At 40.3% G+C, this 18,246-nt stretch overlaps 1 protein-coding gene across 1 annotated transcript; it reads left to right on the top strand.

Annotated features, from left to right (window-relative positions):
* The first annotated feature begins 2,316 nt into the window (after positions 1-2,316).
* tnfsf14 (TNF superfamily member 14) lies at positions 2,317-13,768 on the top strand. Its single transcript, XM_060942478.1, has 4 exons — positions 2,317-2,682; positions 6,984-7,017; positions 11,921-12,013; positions 12,130-13,768. Exons 1-4 carry the CDS (start codon positions 2,458-2,460, stop codon positions 12,519-12,521), a joined length of 744 nt encoding a protein of 247 aa, XP_060798461.1. The 5' UTR covers positions 2,317-2,457; the 3' UTR covers positions 12,522-13,768.
* Positions 13,769-18,246: the final 4,478 nt, after the last annotated feature.

Raw genomic sequence — 18,246 nt, 5'->3', positions numbered from 1 at the left:
TTCTTTCTTTCTTTTCAAATCATTTTAGTTTGTACCTGCCTACAATATTTCTGGACGAATTGAGTCGGTCCTTTTTTCCAACATCCTGTATAAATAAATTAATAGTCCAATTTAAATCACTACAACCCTGACTAGACTGTTTCTATCATCATGCAGCCGACACATTCACATGAACAGACATAATCTTTGTTTTCCCCCCATGAGCTTCATATCTGACCGATCTCTTGCACCCACAGAAGACAAAACCTCACAACTGTGTCTTTTTTTTTTTAATTTTTGCAACCATTGAGATCCCTGATCCTGCTGCACATCACTGGTTTCAAATGTACCAAATACTCTGTGAACCTTTCTGGCAAGATTTTGTTCGAACAAACAAACAAACAATAATCATAATAGTTGATTCATATCTGTATTTGTATCAGATTAGAACATGTTATTTGGTTCTATCCATAATCTGTATTATATAAAGCCTTACATGAGCTGATAGCTATAATCCATGTACAACCAGATTGAGTGGAATAACTGTTTTATTATATAATAACTGTTTTATCCACATCGAGAAACAGAGCATTTTTCTTATTTTTTGCAAATTTGATCAATAAAAACTTTATACAAAAAAAATCTATATTTTATAGACATCACTGTGTTACTTTTGCTGGAAATTTAACCAGTCAGACAGTTAATTCCATAACTATTGGCACCCCCATGAAAATAAACAGCATACTAGAACCCCCCCCTTTTTTTAAAACACGGTTTCTTTCGTGTTTCTCTGAAATGTGCCTGAATTAGTTGTTGCTCCATTCCTCTCGCACTTGGTGACTTTAAAGAAAAGATGACTGGATATTTTGAATATTTTGGGAGACAGGACTTGCGCAGGCTCGGTTATGTTAATCCACGAAATCGAGTCGTACATGATTCGCTGATAGCTATAATCCATGTACGACCAGATTGAGTGGAATAACTGTTTTATTCTATCCACATTCACTGGGATTTGAGAAACAGAGCATTTTTATTGTTATTTTTTGCAAATTTGATCAATAAAAACTTTATACAAAAAATCTGACAAAATAATTTCCGCTTAGAATGTAAACAAACCGACAGCGAAATGACAGGAGCAATTTGTGAAAAATGCGATAATAATAATAATAATAATTCTTGAAAAATAAAAAGATACATTCCTACCATCAAATACTTATATTCCATATTTTGTTGCTTTTTTTTGTATTTTTGGGGTTTTCTTCTTCTTTAGGGTTTTTTTTTTTGGCAGTTGGCAAACCAACTTAAAGGTGCATTACCGCCACCGACTGGGGGGGGGGGGGGGGGACCATGACTATATTCTTTCAGCTATTTCTGTTTATTTTAAATACACGATAACAATTTTTGGGGTTTTGTTTTCGAGTAGAGTTTTTATTTCGTCCTCAGTTGCTTCATCAACACGCTCCGCCATTTTGTTTTTGTCATTCTACTCACGGTATATGAGCTGATATCCTACTAGTAGAGTAGCCAATCAGAGCACGCGATTGCTCATATCCAGTGAATGTGGATAGAATAATATAAGGACATTATGACCTTGTGGTGTAGAATTTGATTGGACAGACAGTTGTGTGTGCGTGTGTGTTTGGTTTGAAAGATTTGGGACTTGCCAACATGATTACATTATGATGTGCTTTCATTATTACTAGTATGTGCACATTTTAAGCTCCAGTTACTGACTGTAGCACTCTGTTGCTCCGCACAAAATATGTTCCATAGTCAGTGGAAAAGGAGCCGTGATAAGACCACCACTGAGCTGATATTATTTGGTGTAACTTACTGCTGTGTAGACTTACTGACAGGCCTAAATTAGAGACACCTAGCTTGTTGGTTTGCCTTGTAGGTGTACTCAGAGGTGAAAACAGCTCATGTAGAGTGTTTGTTAGCGAAGTCATGCTGACGGATGTTTCGCAGTGTGACACTGAGCAGCGACGCTGAGTTGAATTGAGGGCACTTTTCATCCAGGCCATGCGTCTGTGACTGTGTGTGTGCGTGTGTGTGTACGTGCACACTGTGCTTCCGTCATCACACCTTTGATATAATTTCCTCATACTGAAATTGAACAGTTTGCAAAATGAGAACAGAAACCAAAACTTTTATTTTTATTTTCAGAAATGGATATTACTCTTTTTTTTATTGCCCAATTATCGAATTGGGCCTTTTTGTCTTTACACTCATTGTGTTGCAACCATCCACCCACCTTAATGTGAGAGCGCGTACACGCTGTGTGTCTCTCTCAGTGTGTATACAGAGGTATATATATATATATATATATATGTGTGCGTGTGTGTGTGTGAGCGAGAGTGTGTGCCACAGTGGGCGTTATCTGCGACTCTGCCTCCTCAGCCATTCCTCAGCATCTTATCTTGTCTAGAGGATCTTCTGTCACCTGTGCTTCACAGAAATTTTAACCTTCAGGACTCCATGGGCATGGCTGATGGTCATGCTTCGTATCCCTCGGTGTTTGTGGTGGACAGCGGTACCAAGTTCCCACCACCGCTGCCCCCCAAACCAGGACAAACACGAATCCAGAACCGGAGGAAATGCCTGATCCAGAACACACTCTTGGTGCTGGTGTGTCTGGCTTTGCTTGGCTTGTTAGTGGAAGGTTATTTCATCTACAAACTCCACAAGACTAACACAACCTCTGTAAGTGAAAATGCTGGCGTGCTGTCCATCACGGCTCCTTCTACTCATTCTTACTTTCAGGAACTCATGTCTGCTGAACTTTCTCACACTTTAACGGGCATCATGTCTTTATCTTTGCTTTCTGTTTTGCAGCATAGTTTTCTATTTTTAATCAATGGTGTGGTTTTGAATTGTGATCCACTTTCCTTATTACACACAGTCCTGAAACATATTACTCACGGTAGCTGGATTAAATAACTGCAGGTTTTAATTGTGTAATGAGTGAGTTACAGCATATGAAGCTGTGGTATGTATTCCTAACTTTATATTTCATATATTTCTCTTCCTGTTTTCATATTTATATTTTATTTCCTATATTTCTTTTCATATATTCTTTTGCATCAGTTTCTAAAGGAAGTGACTATATATATATATATATATATATATATATATATATATATATATATATATATATGCACTACATGAGTGACTAGTTCATTAACAGTAACTATTATCGTTAATTTTATGCCACTGTGTTTAGAAAGACGACGGGACAATTAACTCTCATATTAAAACGCTTTTAAATATTCTTGAGCTTGCATTATGATCGTTTTATTATCAAGGGTTCATTTGTTTTCTGATTAAAACGTCACTCCTGCACATAACGAACCTCGGCTTTTCATATCAAGGTTAACATGTCGTATTATTTATCCAAATCACATATCAATATCATGATAGTTAAAAAATAGTTTAAAAATCAGATGGCTCGATCAGACTCCTCCTCTTACTCGAAGCCCCCCACAGACGAGCTGTAGCTTCCTGTAAAACACACACCAGGACTGACCTACAGCAACCGAAACCTGTCTGAGGTGTAGTCTTTATTTGGTTTGAAAATAGGGTCAGATGAAAGCTGCTCAGCAGAAATTTATCCATACATACACTACCGTTCAAAAGTTTGGGGTCACTTTGAAATGTCCTTATTTTTGAAAGAAAAGCACTGTTCTTTTCAATGAAGATCACTTTAAACTAATCAGAAATCCACTCTATACATTGCTAATGTGGTAAATGACTATTCTAGCTGCAAATGTGTGGTTTTTGGTGCAATATCTCCATAGGTGTATAGAGGCCCATTTCCAGCAACTCTCACTCCAGTGTTCTAATGGTACAATGTGTTTGCTCATTGCCTCAGAAGGCTAATGGATGATTAGAAAACCCTTGTACAATCATGTTAGCACAGCTGAAGACAGTGGAGCTCTTTAGAGAAGCTATAAAACGGACCTTCCTTTGAGCAGATTGAGTTTCTGGAGCATCACATTTGTGGGGTCGATTAAATGCTCAAAATGGCCAGAAAAATGTCTTGACTATATTTTCTATTCATTTTACAACTTATGGTGGTAAATAAAAGTGTGACTTTTCATGGAAAACACAAAATTGTCTGGGTGACCCCAAACTTTTGAACGGTAGTGTAGACACGTGTGTAGATGCAGTAAGAAGAATATATCGTTGCATCATCTCGACAGTACCGTATATCAGCACATCTGGGTGGAAGACTTTGTAAAAGTATTTCATTGCATTTGTGTCGTCGAGCTCCATTGGACTCGGAGGTTTGAAGTCCAGCATGTACACAAATGTCGCTACGTCTACTAGATTTTAGAATAACACAATAATATTGAATGGTGACGGGATTTTTTTCCCACTCACGTTGGAGATTTTTCTTTTTTCTCCTCTTAAATTCCATTGTAATGGTGTCTGGCGTCGTCCACATTTCATGAACATCATTTCTTCTGTCTCAATTCTTTACCGATTTATATTCTTTTTGGCAGGAAGGTAGGTCTGCCCACCTGGGGTGCATATGAATAGCTTCTACCCAAATTTGCATAATTGCAATTAATAACGAAGATATGGAGTAATTAATCAATCCCTAATGAGCAGTTTCCACACAAATCGCTTCTTCTCTCTCAATTCTTCACCGATTTTGATTCTTTCTCTCATGAAGGTAGGGGTGCATATACTGTAACTTCTACCCAGATTTGCTTCATTACAATTATTAATGAAGTTATGGACTAATTAAGCCTTAATGAGCAGTTCAACAAAAATCACTTCTTCTTGGTCAATTCCTCGCTGTTTTGGATTCTTTCTGGTAAATAGGTCGGTATTCCTAGGGTGGATATCGCTTCTATATATATATTGTATATAGTGTATATAGCTTACAACATTTATTGTGCAAGGTGGCCCACTTTAGATCGTTCCTTCTGGACTAGACGGGGCCGGAGTGAGCTACGCCGTCACAAAAAATTCTATTTATCTCATTTAATTAAATATCGGAATGCATTTTTGATCGGTATTTTGTCGCTGCTATAGCAAGTTATGAGTGTTTGAAATATGCTCTGTAATATATCAGTCCATATGTCAAAGCAATGGTTGTAAACGAGATTCGTTAAGACCTGTGCGAGACATCGTAGAACGGAAGTAAAACGGACAGCGGAAATCAAAGTGACCAACATCTGCCAACGTTGTCAAAAGACGCGCACGCCCTCTTTCGAATGCTGATGTAATCAAGCCGGAAGTTTTGTTTGTTTTGATAGCAATCAGGAAAGTTTGAAAAAAGTTGGCAGTAATCGTCATTTAAACTCGTTTTTGTGCAATATTTCGTTTGGAAAACAGTTTTCAAAATGGCGGCGCTGACACCTGGCTGACACTTCATGTTTCGAAGTCTCGCGCAAGTCTCGTGAAGATCGCGCGGATAAGCGACGCCTGCCATGGACCGAACGGACTAAATTCAACATGGCTAAAAACCGAACAGGCCGATAAGTATAATATTTAATCGCAATTAGTTGCCAATACGAGTCACGATATAAGGTTACTAAAACCGAAAGCGTCATTGAATAACATGTTAATTAAGAAATAAAGCAAGTTTAAACATGACTTCAGTTCTCCTTTAATGTTCACGATGTTCAAACATCAGAATGGGAAAAATTGTGATCTCACAGTGAAGTGTGACTTTCTTTCACTGTGGCGTGGGTGTTGGTTTGAGATGGACCAGCTGGACTGCTGATTTGAGTATTTCAGAACCTGCTGATCTCCTGGGGTTTTCAACAGTCTCCGTATACAGAATGGTCAAGAAAACAAAAAATATCGAGTGAGTGAGTGAGTGAGTGAGAGAGCGACAGTTCTGTGGGTGAAAAAAACAAATGCCTTGATAAGAGAGGTCAGAAGAAAATGGACAGATTTGAGGTGGTTCGAGCTTTTTTTTTTGGCCATGAAGGATATAGTAACTCATATAATCACTCTTTACAACCATGGTGGGTGGCACGGTGGTGTAGTGGTTAGCGCTGTCGCCTCACAGCAAGAAGGTCCGGGTTCGAGCCCTGTGGCCGGCGAGGGCCTTTCTGTGCGGAGTTTGCATGTTCTCCCCGTGTCCGCGTGGGTTTCCTCCGGGTGCTCCGGTTTCCCCCACAGTCCAAAGATATGCAGGTTAGGTTAACTGGTGACTCTAAATTGAGCGTAGGTGTGAATGTGAGTGTGAATGGTTGTCTGTGTCTATGTGTCAGCCCTGTGATGACCTGGCGACTTGTCCAGGGTGTACCCCGCCTTTCGCCTGTAGTCAGCTGGGATAGGCTCCAGCTTGCCTGCGACCCTGTAGAATAGGATAAAGCGGCTAGAGATAATGAGATGAGATGAGACAACCATGGCGAGGAGAAAAGCATCTCAGCATTCAACAGCAGAACAGAAGAACACATTGGGTTCCACTCCTGCAGCTAAGAACAGGGATCTTAGAATCAAGAACAAGTTCCTATTAAAGTGGCCGATGAGTGTATACTCTTACTATAAAAAAGTAATTCTCTGTGTTACTGGTTTTTCAAGTACTTTTTTCACAAAAACATGTGAGAAACACACACAGTGCTGTTCAAACTGACACTGATCATTCTGAATTACCTCCAGTGGTCATTTGTGTTCCATTATAAGCCTGTATATAAGTAAGACCTTAAACATGACCTAACCACTTTCAAGCAAGACTATGCAGATGCACGAGGTTTGCTTTAAACAGACCACATGGCATGCTTGCTTTCTTTCACTTCCTTGCTCAGACCCGCATGCTGGTGCCTTATGGGTGGGCTGGTCCACCTGCTGTGGTTATTGTGTAGCTGTGTTCATTTTATGCATGTGCATTTTTCCAATACTGAATATAGTTTTCTTCTGTTTGATGATTACTTAAAATAGATCTGTGTGACCTTTCAAAAAATTTGCATCTCGGTGGCAATCTAGATTTGCAGAATCCTTATGAGATATGATCTAAACCATGACTTTATTCTCTTTTGCAGATTCCTGATAAGCCAAAGATTGAAGCACAAAAAGGTAGAGAACGCATCCTGTCACTGACACAGTTTGTGCTCAGTTTTTTAAAAACATATTAAAGACGGTGCCAAAACCTGAAAACATCAAATACAGGAAGAAGTAATGAAACAGGAAACTAAAGATCACTTGCAGTAATAATAGCAGGATTTTTCAAGGGCATGATATAAACAAACAAACAAACAGAGTTAACTACAGAAGAAGAGACTTGGTAGACCAGACATCATCTAAAATTAAAAAAAAAAAAAAAAAATCATGACTTGTTACCTATCGCGAGCTGGCCTAGTGGTTAGCATGTCTGCCTCTTGACCAGGAGATCGTGAGTTCTATACCAAAGACCATCATAAAAATGGTACCTACTGCCGTCTGGCAAGGCACGCTGTAAGACAGATGTGAGTAGGAGATCAAATTTTTGAATTTCCCTCCAGGGATTAATAAAGTAATTCTGATTCTGAAACTTTCATGGTTACCAGAGGACCAGCCCCCCACTGTAACCCAAGCTGAAGAGGCGAGAGGCCGAAGGCTATAGAGAGCGTGCACGTGACGTCACGAGGTCACTTGATATTTGTTTATCTGCCATCTTGGACGGCATGGCCGCGCATAGAACTTAGACGAACCCGTTCTAATTATCAAGTGTGTGGGAGTAGATCTTTCGAGAATGGTTATATCTTGTTCAGCATTTGGTTGTACCAATAGACAGGGCCAAAAGGAGGGCCTGTCATTTTATAGATTCCCCGCAGACGAGGAGAGACGCTGTTTTTAGTCACTGCCCACTTTATTGGACCATTGGGGTCTTTTCAAAATATTAGTTAGAACTTGCTGTATAATTGTAGTATACTGCACCACCCATCACCAAGTTGTGATCAAAAAAATATAACTGGTTTTCACATGGACGTGTAATATTAATGTTCATAATAAAATATGTATACAAATGCATAACTTGTTTATAAAGTTCCTCCTATCAGATTGTGTAAAGTACTGAAAAAGAATATGTATGCTATTTTAGGCACATAGAGGTGCAAGAAAATATTTTTTAAATTTGTTTGAATATAGAAGCTGGACATATCTGTGACCCCTATACATTTATATCTGATATTGAATAATAATTCTGCACAGATAAAGATAGCTGTGATTTGTGATATTTTTTTCAGACAAAAACATACATATTTACAACCCTGTCATTATCTGGAACTGAGTTTAGATTTCGAACATTCTTATGATAAAACGTCCTGCATAGTCTCTTTATGATAAACGTCTTAATGCTACTTACCCGTGAGGTTATCAAGTAGACATTCTTCTTCGGAACCTTCCAGAGGTATAGTTGGGATACCCATCCCGCAACAAAATATTTATAAGCTTCCAGGCTCTTGTAAGCTTTGAGGGCTTTGCCAGTGTAACACAATTCACGATTAACAAGAAAATTGTAAATGTCGTGGTAGGCCAGATCGGGCAAATCGCCGGCACCGCAGCTCCGAATTTCCCTGAACAAGGATTGCGGCAAGTTGTACGGATCTGCAATCCCCAACCTGGAACACTTTTCCACGTAACGCTGCCTCACGTCACCTTCAAGATGCTGAACAAACTTAGACAAGTTATCGCGCAATGTAGATGGGTTATTTTCCGAATTTTCGCGCAAGGTTATTTTCCGAATTATCGCGCAAGGTAAACAATCCTGAAGCCGTCCAATATGGCGGAGTCAACACGGACGAGTCACGTGACTGCACATCCTCTATAGAAGTGGAGATAGGCGCCTCCTAATGCACCTTAAGGGCCTGGTTAGTACTAGGATGGGAGACTGCCTGGGAAGACCAGCCCCTGGCATGGGAAGGACTTTGACTTTTGACTTGTTACCTGGTGCGGAAACAAACTACCTGCAAATGCTGTCCCTGCACGCGTGCAAAGGTCATTTCAGACATCTTACTTAATTGATAAACAGACCTGTAGTTGATTATCACATGGGGCTGTTTTGTGATGTGCACAAAAGGGATCCTTTCAGGTGGTGCGGTGGTGTAGTGGTTAGCGCTGTTGCCTCACAGCAAGCAGGTTCTGGGTTCAAACCTCATCACCAATGGGGGTCTTTCTGTGTGGAGTTTGCATGTTCTCCCCGTGTCTGTGTGGGTTTCTTCTAGGTTCTCTGGTTTCCCCTATAGTTCAAAGACATACAGATTCAGTAAAATATCCAGCCACTGGGGTTCCACAAGCCAGATCGGGGAGGGTTGCATCTGGTGTAAAAGATTTTGCCAAATCAAATATGCGAAACAGATCCGCTGTGGTAACCCCTACCAGGAACAGCCGAAAGAAGAACAAAAGGGATGTGTAACGACTTTCCATGGTTGGGATACAGAAGAACTGGGGGCAAGCTTCAGAACGGGTGCATTTATTTTATATTTCACTTTTCAGTGACGACTAACGCACACATACACACGCCAAACACTGGGGAACACAGTTCTCTCTCTCTCTCTCTCTCTCGCTCTCTCTCGTTACTGGCTCTCTGGAAGACACGTTAACAGACAGCCAGTAATTAGACACAGGTGTAACTCATCATGTTACCTGCTGGTTCAACCGGACTCCTCACCGCTCACCAGAACCTCATGGCCATGAAGGAGAATGAGCTGGAAAAACACCAGGCACTAATGTTTACACTTGGGTACAGAAATGGCTGAAGTTTATCCTCATTATAATATTATAATGAGCGAGGTTGCAACAAACATGGCGGAATTGGTGGCCTCTGACACAGAAGTGAGCGATATTTACTCGGCTTGTTTGCTGTGTTTTTCTCTTTTCTGGCGTGTTTTGCCTCTGACAATGTCAGATACTTCCTTAAAATCATCGTTTTTTTGTCTCAGTTTAGGAGTCTTTGTTCAATCTGGGTGATCCGCCATGTTTGCTTTGGCTCTGCGGTCGTGACCTCTGACCCGCGCATGACCTCACGTGACTTTTCGGAAATGGCTGGTTTGTAAACAGACGTGGTTAGGACGCCTCGCATTAGGAAATAAAATGTACTGAAACAAGATGATTCATACCAGCTATGGGACTGGGAATCAGCGCAAACAATTCCGAACCAGCACATCGACCTGTTTCACTTTAACATGGATGATTTGATTTCCCTGCAGGATTACACTGTATCGCCATTTTGCTTTAGCCAGTTATAGCGTTCTAACTCGATCTTCTTCTGCTTTTGGCTGCTCCTGTTTGTGGTCACCACAACAGATCTCATCTCATCTCATTATCTCTAGCCGCTTTATCCTTCTACAGGGTCGCAGGCAAGCTGGAGCCTATCCCAGCTGACTACGGGCGAAAGGCGGGGTACACCCTGGACAAGTCGCCAGGTCATCACAGGGCTGACACATAGACACAGACAACCATTCACACTCACATTCACACCTACGCTCAATTTAGAGTCACCAGTTAACCTAACCTGCATGTCTTTGGACTGTGGGGGAAACCGGAGCACCCGGAGGAAACCCACGCGGACAACATGCAAACTCCACACAGAAAGGCCCTCGCCGGCCCCGGGGCTTGAACCCAGGACCTTCTTGCTGTGAGGCGACAGCACTAACCACTACACCACCATGCCACCCACAACAGATCTGTTCCACATATTTAATTTGGCGTAGGTTTTTACACCAGACACCCTCCATGATCTATCCAGACGTGGAACCGGTGCTAAGTCTGCAGTGGTTTGTGCAACCCCAGTGTCTGGGTATTTTACCTAATCTGCATGTCTTTGAACTGTGGGGGAAACCGGAGCACCTTGAGGAAAACCCACATTCACGAAAAGAACACACAAACTCCGCACAGAAAGGCCCTCAAAAGGAATGAACCCAGAACCTTCTTGCTGTGACGCAACAGTGATAATCACTACACCACCGTGCCACCACAGTATTGAGTGTTCTGACTCAATACTGGACCAAGTTCAATCAGTTTTGTTTCTAGAAAATATTTGAACCCAAAGTGATGGGAAAATAGGACCATCACCCTAAAAAAAACCCCAAACAAACAAACAAACAAACAAACAAACAAACAAAAAAACAATCCCAGAACTTTCCTTTAATAGCAATATACAGTCTGTGACTCTCTAAAGTTACACTGTAGACTAGGGCTGCGTATCGGTACTGTGTACCGGTACTGTACTGTGAAAATCGATTCGGTACAGGTCCAAAATACCGGATCATGAAGTACCGGTACTGTACCGATATAAATTTACACCAAGTATCTGCTTATTTTGTGACTGAAGATGCGTAAATCCTACCACAAAGACGAAAATTTAGCACTGGAAAAGATGTAAAATGCCGCGCTGAAACTTGAAATCGGAGCCATCTTTGATTTGAGATCCTCTCGCCACAGTCTCATGAGACATTGCGAGAGCTTGGCTGATCCAGCGTTCTGATTGGTCAAAAAGACTCAAAAGCAGGTCAGCCATTTTTCCTTTGCTGGCATTGGCAGCCTTTGATGCTTTGTGTAATTTTGCCGCGTAAGTTAAAGGCCGCGGACTGCGCGTAGTCTGTAGTACTCTTGTGTAGTCACTTCTCGCTGTGAGACAACTTATGACTTTTTGTCCCAAGTTAACTATAGTGTGACTGAGAAGTGAGGTAGGAAACCTAGTTATGTTCGGTTTTCTTTGAATAAAGATACTGACAAGTTGTCAACAGTTTATTAATGTTTCTGTCATTATTGAAGAAGTTCAGAAGAATTTGTCAAATTGTTCAGGTACAGGTACAGGTCTGGACCTGTACCTAAACCTCTGTACCGGTACCTGTACCTGATGTTACGTTTAGGTACGCAGCCCTACTGTAGACACAGTATAGCTGAGGTAAACCAGGAAGTAATCTGTAGATTTCTATGACAAAATCCAGTACTATTTCAGATGATCATACCAACACCCATTGGTGTAACTGTGTTTCAGGGGAACGATATGACATGCATCCTGTCACCAAGAAGCCAAAGTCAAAGCCACATAGAACCCTGCATCCTTCGAAACCTCTCGCGCATCTGACAGGTCAGGATGAGCTTCTCCACATCACACTGCACACCTCGTCACCTTTTTCTATAATTCTCACTGTGCATTTCACCTTTTCGAACATTTTTAACTATGTTTTTATTGTTATTTTAAAGCTGGTTCTAAGAAACCTGAAAAGGGTGGAGCCATGGAATGGAATGATGATGCAAGTCCTATTTACGAGCTCAAGTACAACAATGGAAATCTGATCATTCAGAAAGAGGGCTTCTACTACGTGTACGCCAAACTTAGCTTCAGTGCAGATGGCTCTTCTTTCATCCAGACGGTGAAAAAGACCACGCAACTCTATATGGGTGGGGAGATCCCGCTGCTTACGTACCGAAGACACAGTCCAAGCTTGGTCCAAAAAGGCACCATGAGGAGCAGCTACCTGGGCGGGGTCTTCCATCTGCATAAGGACGATGCTGTTTTTGTTTATGTCAATAACGGCTCTTTGGTTCGTCTATATAATGCAGCTGATAACTTTTTCGGCATGTTTATGCTGTAGACAGAGTGCAGCTCTGTATTTATAACCATAGGCGCCAGTTTTGAGGATGCTCGGGAGCTCACCACCCCATAAATGTTTAGGATTTCAAGGAGCTGGCTCAACCTTCCCAGAATCCAATTGGTTGTTTTTGTTTTGAAAGCACATGACTTCTACCGGTGAGCTCTCTGTGCAGCAAAACCACAAATTCAGTGTTCGAAACCCATCTCAAACTTTCCTTTATCTACGTGTTATATGTGGACGCTTTGAACAAAATATGCATTATCTTTTTTTTCCCTTCGTAGCTGCAAGACGAAAATGGAACGGATCAGTTGAAAGAGTTTAAAATATAGATGCTTTGACGAAATATCTTCAGTTTCATGTTACGATTTAAGCTCTATGGCCGAGAACGTTACCGAATTATTGTGGATTGTTTTTATATTATTGTTAGCATTGAAAATGGTGACTTGATACTTGGGTATAGAGGATTTTGCGTAAGAGTGGGCTGGCTCCTTTAAATATGCCATATTTAGACATTTTTACAGTACCAGTCAAAAGTTTGTGCACCCCTACTCTACTCATTCATAGGTCTTTCTGTATTTTGACTACTTTCAACAACACTGAAGACATCAAAACTATGAAACAACACCTGGAACGTATATGAAATTATGAAGTAAGCATAAGTGTTAAAAAAAACAACAAAATATTTTTCATATTTTAGATTCTTCAGCATATCCAGCGTTTACCTTGATGACACTTTGTACACTATTGGCATTGTCTTAACCAGCTTCACGAGGTAGTCACTTGGAATACTTTTCAATTAACAGCTGTGCCTCGTCAAAAGTTAATTAGTGGACGAGTTTCTCGCCTTCTTAATGCGTTTGAGATCAAACAGTGAAAAGTAAATAATAAAAATATAAATAATAAAATATCCCTATTCCATCCACAACTGTCGTAATCCATATAATATCAAGAAGTGTTAAACTAAGTCAAGAGAATCGACATCCATCATTACTTTAAGACATGAAGTGATTTTTAATTTATAAAAATAAAGGAAAAATATCGAATCAGAAGGTGTGTTCACATTTTTTTTTCTGGTACTGTAAGTTAAAAATATAGACCATACTTTGGTAAAGACAACACCTGTTGTAATATAATAATATTATCTGCTGTAGCGTCCATTTTAGATACAGTTTCTGTCTTCTGTTTTGTTTTTTCACACCATCAGTGATGTGACACAATAAAGTGGCATTTAAAGGTTGTGTTCCAAATTGGAGACTACCGTACTTTATAGTGAGGTAAAACCACTCCGATGGTATCGGTTCTTAAAGTGGGTCTGGGGAACTCCAGGGCCATGACGTATAACCAGAAGGTGTGTGACTGTTTTAAAAGTGTATTGTTGGACTGGTCACTTAAAGCTAGACTGCCTTTCAGATTTTTCAACTGTAGGTCATAAAAATAATTTTCCCCGACACCTAATTATGTTTGTTTAGTGGACTGAAAGCTACTGGATTCGAATCACACACTTCCAATTGTGTTAATTTAAAAAAAAATAGAACAATGAATTAATTTAACCCCACGTGGCTCTAAATTCTCCGCTATTTTTTCCTGCTTCACCATGATGCAATTCAAGATACTACGTCCTACATCACATAGTGGGCTTTCCCCATTCACGCAAGGCATTGTGGGATACAAATTTGAAAAAGGAGAGAAAAATGGAGGACGTGAGTGTGCGAATGAAACGTGAAAGACCGACTACAGTAACGGAAAGAAAGCGAGAAGAAAAGACGTTATGTTCTATACGAAGGAAAGGAAACGCAGGACCAAACTAATAAATATCGGCGCTCAGCGAGCACCTTGGTGTGATCAGCTGTTCGTTTAGCGACAGAATGATGGAACTGTCAGTGCACGCTCAAAGGTAAACCTGCGCATGCGCACACACACACACACGGACTTCCTCTGTCTGCTTGACTGCGCGATTTCATGCACATTATTTGCTTTAATCCCCTCAAATTAAATAACTTCCCAGCCACAGAACAGAACAGCCTGATATTTTGTGAGATATTATAGAAATAAACATGACCACATTTCAGACGGAACTAAATTTCACGGGTTTTATAAAATTGAAAGGCCGTCTAGCTTTAAAATATACCGTAAGACTATACAGTAACTAATGTACTTGGGCTTAATGCAATCTAGAAATAGCCAGAATATTACTGTACATATCTCAATAGTTGGATGAGGTTTAGAAACCAAATCAGCATTGGATCCTTGGCTCCAAAACTTTTGAGAACCCCAGTGCGAAGGTAATAGGTCATTTAGGGCAGTGTATAATTTCGTTGTATTTATTGCTCTGGTATGTGATTTGATATGCAGCCAGAAACCGAAGGAGGAAACAACTGTCAAAACATTATCCATGTTTTTTGGTGCCAGATTATTCTCTTTTTCTGCCTCCTGAATTAACGGACGAGTCTCGTTGTACTGTTAGAAATGGTGATTACCCAAACAGAACCGTATCAATGCGTGGGTTTTCCTTTTTCTGTCAAAGCAGAAAGGCAAAGATTGATTAATGTACTTTTATACAACATTAAGCAACACTGCAATAACTACGCCCACTGAAAATTTCCGGTACCACCCACAAAATTCCACTTTTTATTTATTTATTTATTTTAAATTTACCACAAGTCACCAAACATGAAAACCTTGAAAACATACCAGAACTATAGGCACTCGGTTTCTGCATCAGCTTATTCCTCAGCAGTGCAAAGAATCCATAAACACCTCGCAAAAAGTCTGGAGCTCATCCAACAATGTCGAAAGCGTTGCTTGTATTACATTCTCTGGCATTTTAACTGCATACGACCCGCACAGGGAATTATTAAGTAAACAAGCTCACCATTCAGCAAATACTCAGTGACTGCTCAAATATACACTACCGTTCAAAAGTTTGGGGTCACTTTGAAATGTCCTTATTTTTGAAAGAAAAGCACTGTTCTTTTCAACGAAGATCACTTTAAACTAATCAGAAATCCACTCTATACATTGCTAATGTGGTAAATGACTATTCTAGCTGCAAATGTCTGGTTTTTGGTGCAATATCTCCATAGGTGTATAGAGGCCCATTTCCAGCAACTCTCACTCCAGTGTTCTAATGGTACAATGTGTTTGCTCATTGCCTCAGAAGGCTAATGGATGATTAGAAAACCCTTGTACAATCATGTTAGCACAGCTGAAAACAGTTGAGCTCTTTAGAGAAGCTATAAAACTGACCTTCCTTTGAGCAGATTGAGTTTCTGGAGCATCACGTTTGTGGGGTCGATTAAATGCTCAAAATGGCCAGAAAAATGTCTTGACTATATTTTCTATTCATTTTACAACTTATGGTGGTAAATAAAAGTGTGACTTTTCATGGAAAACACAAAATTGTCTGGGTGACCCCAAACTTTTGAACGGTAGTGTACTGTAGTTACAACCCCAAATCAGAAAAAGTTGGGACGGTATGTTTAAAGTGAAATTAAAACAGAAAACAATGATTTGTAAATAATCTTTGACCTGTATTCCGCTCAAAACAATACACCAGCGCATTATTTGATCTTTTACCTCATGATTAAAAAAACCCCAAAACAATTCAAAACATTTCACTTTTGATTCTTACAACGCATTTCAAAAAAAAGATGGAACACTAAAGCGTTCATCACTTCATAATGTTCCCATTCCTTCTCACAACACTTAAAAGATGTTTAGGGACTGAAGATACCAAGTGATGAAGTGTTGCAGGTGTTATTTTGTCCCGTTCTTCCTGCAAACAGGTTTTAAGGTGTCTAACAGTATGGGGTCGTCACTGTCATACTTGTTGTTTCAGAATTCTCCACACATTCTCTATTGGGGACAGAAGGGACACACCCTGTTCTTCCACAGCCATGTGTGCAGAATGTGGTTTTGCATTGTCTTGTTGAAATCTCCCTGGAAAAGATGTCGTCTTAAAGGCAGCATGTGTTGCTCCAAAGAGGCGAGGTGGCCAAGTGGTTAGAGCGCTTGACCGCCAAGCGAACGGTCCCCGGTTTGAGCCTTGCCTCGGATGGTGATCTGGGGCTCGCCTCCTGTCCACCCAGCAGTGAATGGGGACCTGCTGGAAACACTGGTGAAGTTAAAGGCGGTGAGGAAAGGAACTGGCCACCCTACCTCACTATGCCGATGGCCTAGACAGAGTGTGCTCTCTAACAGGCACTCCCCAACGTACGTACAAAAATGTATATGGGACTCTTTGACTTTTTGTTGCTCCAAAATCTCAATGTACTTTTCTGCATTAATGCTCCATCACAGAAGTGTAAGTTATGTACCTTTGCCAAGGGCACTGACAACCCCATACCATGACACACCCTGGCTTTTGGACTTGTTCCTGGTAACAATCTGTATGGTCCTTTTAGTCTTTGCACACGGCATCTATTTCTGCCAAAAAACACCTGGAATACTGATTCATCTGACCACAAAACACATTTCCACTGTGTGATGGTCCATCCCAGACACCTCCGAGCACAGAAAAGTCGATTGTGCTTTGGGACACATAAGGCTTCCTTTTTGCACAGTAAAATTTTAACTGGTATTTGTGGATGTAACTCTGTATTGTAGCTTAACAAAAGGTTTGCCAAAGTAATCCCAAGCCCATGTGGTTCTATCAGCTATAGATGATTGACGGTTCTTGATGCAGTGCTGTCTGAGGGATCGGAGATCACGGGTGTTCAGATTAGGCTTGAGCCCTTTGCCCTTTATGCACTGAAATTCCTCCAATTTCTTGAATCGTTTAATGATATCATGCACCGTAGAGGGTGAAATATCCAAATCCCTTCCTATCTTTCTTTGAGTGACATTTGTTTTCAAGCATTTCAATAATTTTCACACATTTATTGACAAACTGGAGATCCTCGGCCAATGTTTGCTCCTCAAAGACTAGGCCTTTCTTGGATACTGATTTCATACCAAATCATGATTATGATCACTTGTTTCAAATCACATCATTATTTCATTGTTTTAATTGTCATCCCTAGCTCTAAATTGCTCCGTCCCAACTTTTTCTGGAATGTGTTGCAGGCCTGAAACTCAGGAATGGATGCATATTAAGAAATGAAATTAATTTAAAAAGAAAAAAAACATGAAATATCTTGGGTTCATTCTGCCTGCAATGAAATACAAGTCAAAGTAAATTTAGAGATCACTGCTTTCTTTTTTATTTGCATTTTCCACACTGTCCCAACTTTTCTGATTTGGGGTTGTAGATTCATTGGCTGGTGAAATGTGGATCAACGGTATGTGTAAAGTACAGTGCTGAGCGTAAATGAGTACACCCCTTTTGAAAAGTAACATTTTAAACAATATCTCAATGAACACAAACAATTTCCAAAATGTTGACAAGACAAAGTTTAATATAACATCTGTTTAACTTATATCGTGAAAGTAAGGTTAATAATATAACTTAGATTTAATTTTTTTTCAGTTTTACTCAAATTAGGGTGGTGCAAAAATGAGTACACCCCACATCAAAAACTACTACATCTAGTACTTTGTATGGCCTCCATGATTTTTAATGACAGCACCAAGTCTTCTAGGCATGGAATGAACAAGCTGGCGACATTTTGCAACATCAATCTTTTTTCCATTCTTCAACAATGACCTCTTTTAGTGACTGGATGCTGGATGGAGAGTGACGCTCAACTTGTCTCTTCAGAATTGCCCATTGGTGTTCGATTGGATT

The sequence above is a fragment of the Neoarius graeffei genome, chromosome 16 (genome assembly GCF_027579695.1).
Source record: "Neoarius graeffei isolate fNeoGra1 chromosome 16, fNeoGra1.pri, whole genome shotgun sequence".
Lineage (NCBI taxonomy): Eukaryota > Metazoa > Chordata > Actinopteri > Siluriformes > Ariidae > Neoarius > Neoarius graeffei.
The sequence above is the reverse complement of the archived record's forward strand: the minus strand, read 5'-3'. Positions and strand labels throughout refer to the sequence as shown.